Here is a 2,500-nt window from a genome sequence, read left to right as displayed (position 1 = left end):
ATTCCAAGATTTCAGATCAAAATAAGACAAAACTCATTTATTATACGTATAGTGAAAACATGGAATTGTCTCTGTTTTAACACAAAAAATGCATGTTCTTTGAATCAGTTTAAAATCTTGGTTGATAGGGAGTCAACGTCTCTGAGAGTTAACTACGACTAATATGTTTTGTTCTATTTTACCAGTGTTTTTTCTTCTTCTTTTAAATACTAATGGTAGTGATAGTGATGGTAGTGATGATGGTGATGGTGATGGTGATGATGATGGTGATAATGATGGTGATGATGATGATGATGATGGTGATGGTAATGATGGTAGTGGTGATGGTGATGATCGTGGTGATGATGGTGATGATGGTAGTGACAATAATAATAATAATAATAATAATAATAATAATAATAATAATAATAATAATAATAATAATAATAATAATAATAATAATTAATTAATTAATTAATTAATTAATTTTTAAATTTAATTTGATCTTATTGATTTTTATTTATTTATTTATCTATTCATTTATTTTTTTGTTTGTTTCTTTAGTTATTTATCCATTTACGTATTTATCTTTTAAACTTCAAATTGTCATGTGGATATAACTGTTTCCATTAATTTCATGATTTTGTAGACTGGTTTGTAAATGTAATTATGTCAGGATGTTGTAAAAAAGCATAACAAAAAAAAAAAAAAAAAAACCCACACAAAAAACCCCAGAACCAAGACGAAGCATACAGAAAATAAATAGTGGGTTGTAATCAACAGCTACACCAATGGAAACGTTTATTGCCTTTAGCCCTTCTGACAACAAATCACCGTCGTCTTCTTCTGTGGTGTAATATTTTTGATCAGAATCAGGCCTTAAGTTTACTTAGCCGACGACTCTTCCCATGACGATTAATACGCTTCAACAGTCATGTCGTCACTTCCCTCGTAATGATGCATGGTAACTTAGTCTTAGTAACTGGCTCTAAACTATCGGAACAATGGCGGACGTCCTTATGAAATATTTCTCCGACGAGCATAAAAGTGTATCCAGAGGAGAAAAACATTATAAATATGATCATGTTTTGACTTTTATACATTCTGATCACAAGACATATGAAAAGTTCTAGCCAGCATGAAGAATAAAAAGTACTGATTTTCTTTGTTTAGAACCACAATCGCCGTTGCTGGGCGACGTGACATCAGACCATTGAATCCAATTCTCACTAAACTATATTAACCGGACTATAAACCAAGGTTACACATAGTTTTGTGTGTTTGGTCCGATAAACATCCCGATGACAATGTTGTGAGTTTGTTAGCTTCAAGGGCAGACACTATCTATAGATAGTATGCGCTTGGCTAAGAAGCTCATAACATTGCCATCCGGAAGTATAACGGACCAACACACAAAACTGTGTGGATCCATGAACGTTTATAGTCAGGTTAATACAGTTCATTGAGCATTACTCATAAACGCGGATGGCAAAAAACAATAACAAACACATGAGTGACGTCATCTTCGAACTATCTATAGATAGCATGCGCTTGGCTAAGAAGCTCACAACATTGCCATCTGAAAGTATAAAGGACCAATACACAAAACTGTGTAACCATGAACTTCTGTAGTCTGGTTAATAAAATTAAGTGAGACTTACTCATAAACGCGGATGGCAAAAAACAAAACAAACCCCCCCCCAAAAAAAAAAAAAAACAAAAAAAAAAACCCAACCAAAAAACAATTACAAAGACTCGAGTGACGTCAATTTAATTCTATCTATATTGTTTTATATATATATTTTCAACGTTTCATTATCTATTGTTTGCCGAAAAAAAGGCATCATTTGTACTTTATCAAAGTGAAACCTTTTCATTTTCACATTTTGTTATCTAGTATTATTTTCTTATAGCGATTCCAAGTTCCAAACAGCCCCAAACGACCCCTAGCTATATTCCTCCCTGTCAAGATGGATGGACAGCTTTCAAAGAGGCACCGCCGTACAGTTGTATCTATTACTCAAAAATACAAACATCGAAAATCTCAGATGTTCAAAAAAAGTGTTTGGAACTGAATGCAAGTCTTATCATGATTCAGTCGGAAAAAAAATTTAATTTCTTTGAAGGTAAGAGTTTATTTCACTTTTAAAGGTTTGTTCAATTAGCTAAGTTACATACATACACACACACACACATATATATATATATATATATATATATATATATATATATATATATATATATATATATATATATATAAATATCTATTTATATATATATATATATATATATATATAAATATATATATATATATATATATATATATATATATATATATATATATATATATATATATATATAGGGTGCGAGAATAAACCCCGGAATAAATTAAGACGCGATTTCAGTCCGGTCTTGAAACCAAAAATATTTGTAAACTTCCAAGCAACAAGAAAAACACATTAAGTTAATTCTTGCCAAGTTTTATAAATTATGCTTTATTGGTTAAGAAGCTATGTTGGTT

The 2,500-nt window shown here is 30.6% G+C and overlaps 1 protein-coding gene across 2 annotated transcripts in view; it reads left to right on the top strand.

Annotated features, from left to right (window-relative positions):
* The window catches only part of LOC144960180 (uncharacterized), a 63,226-nt gene that overhangs the window by 19,353 nt on the left and 41,373 nt on the right, over positions 1-2,500 (top strand). For both annotated transcript variants that reach the window (XM_078893202.1, XM_078893203.1), the window contains exon 4: positions 1,893-2,105. In XM_078893202.1, coding sequence (XP_078749328.1) covers positions 1,893-2,105 — 213 coding nt within the window. The remainder of the gene's footprint in view (positions 1-1,892; positions 2,106-2,500) is intronic.

Source organism: Berghia stephanieae, chromosome 14, assembly GCF_034508935.2.
Source record: "Berghia stephanieae isolate SIO BIC M18660-M18661 chromosome 14, UCSD_Bste_1.3, whole genome shotgun sequence".
In the NCBI taxonomy this organism is placed as follows: Eukaryota; Metazoa; Mollusca; class Gastropoda; order Nudibranchia; family Aeolidiidae; genus Berghia; species Berghia stephanieae.
The sequence above is the reverse complement of the archived record's forward strand: the minus strand, read 5'-3'. Positions and strand labels throughout refer to the sequence as shown.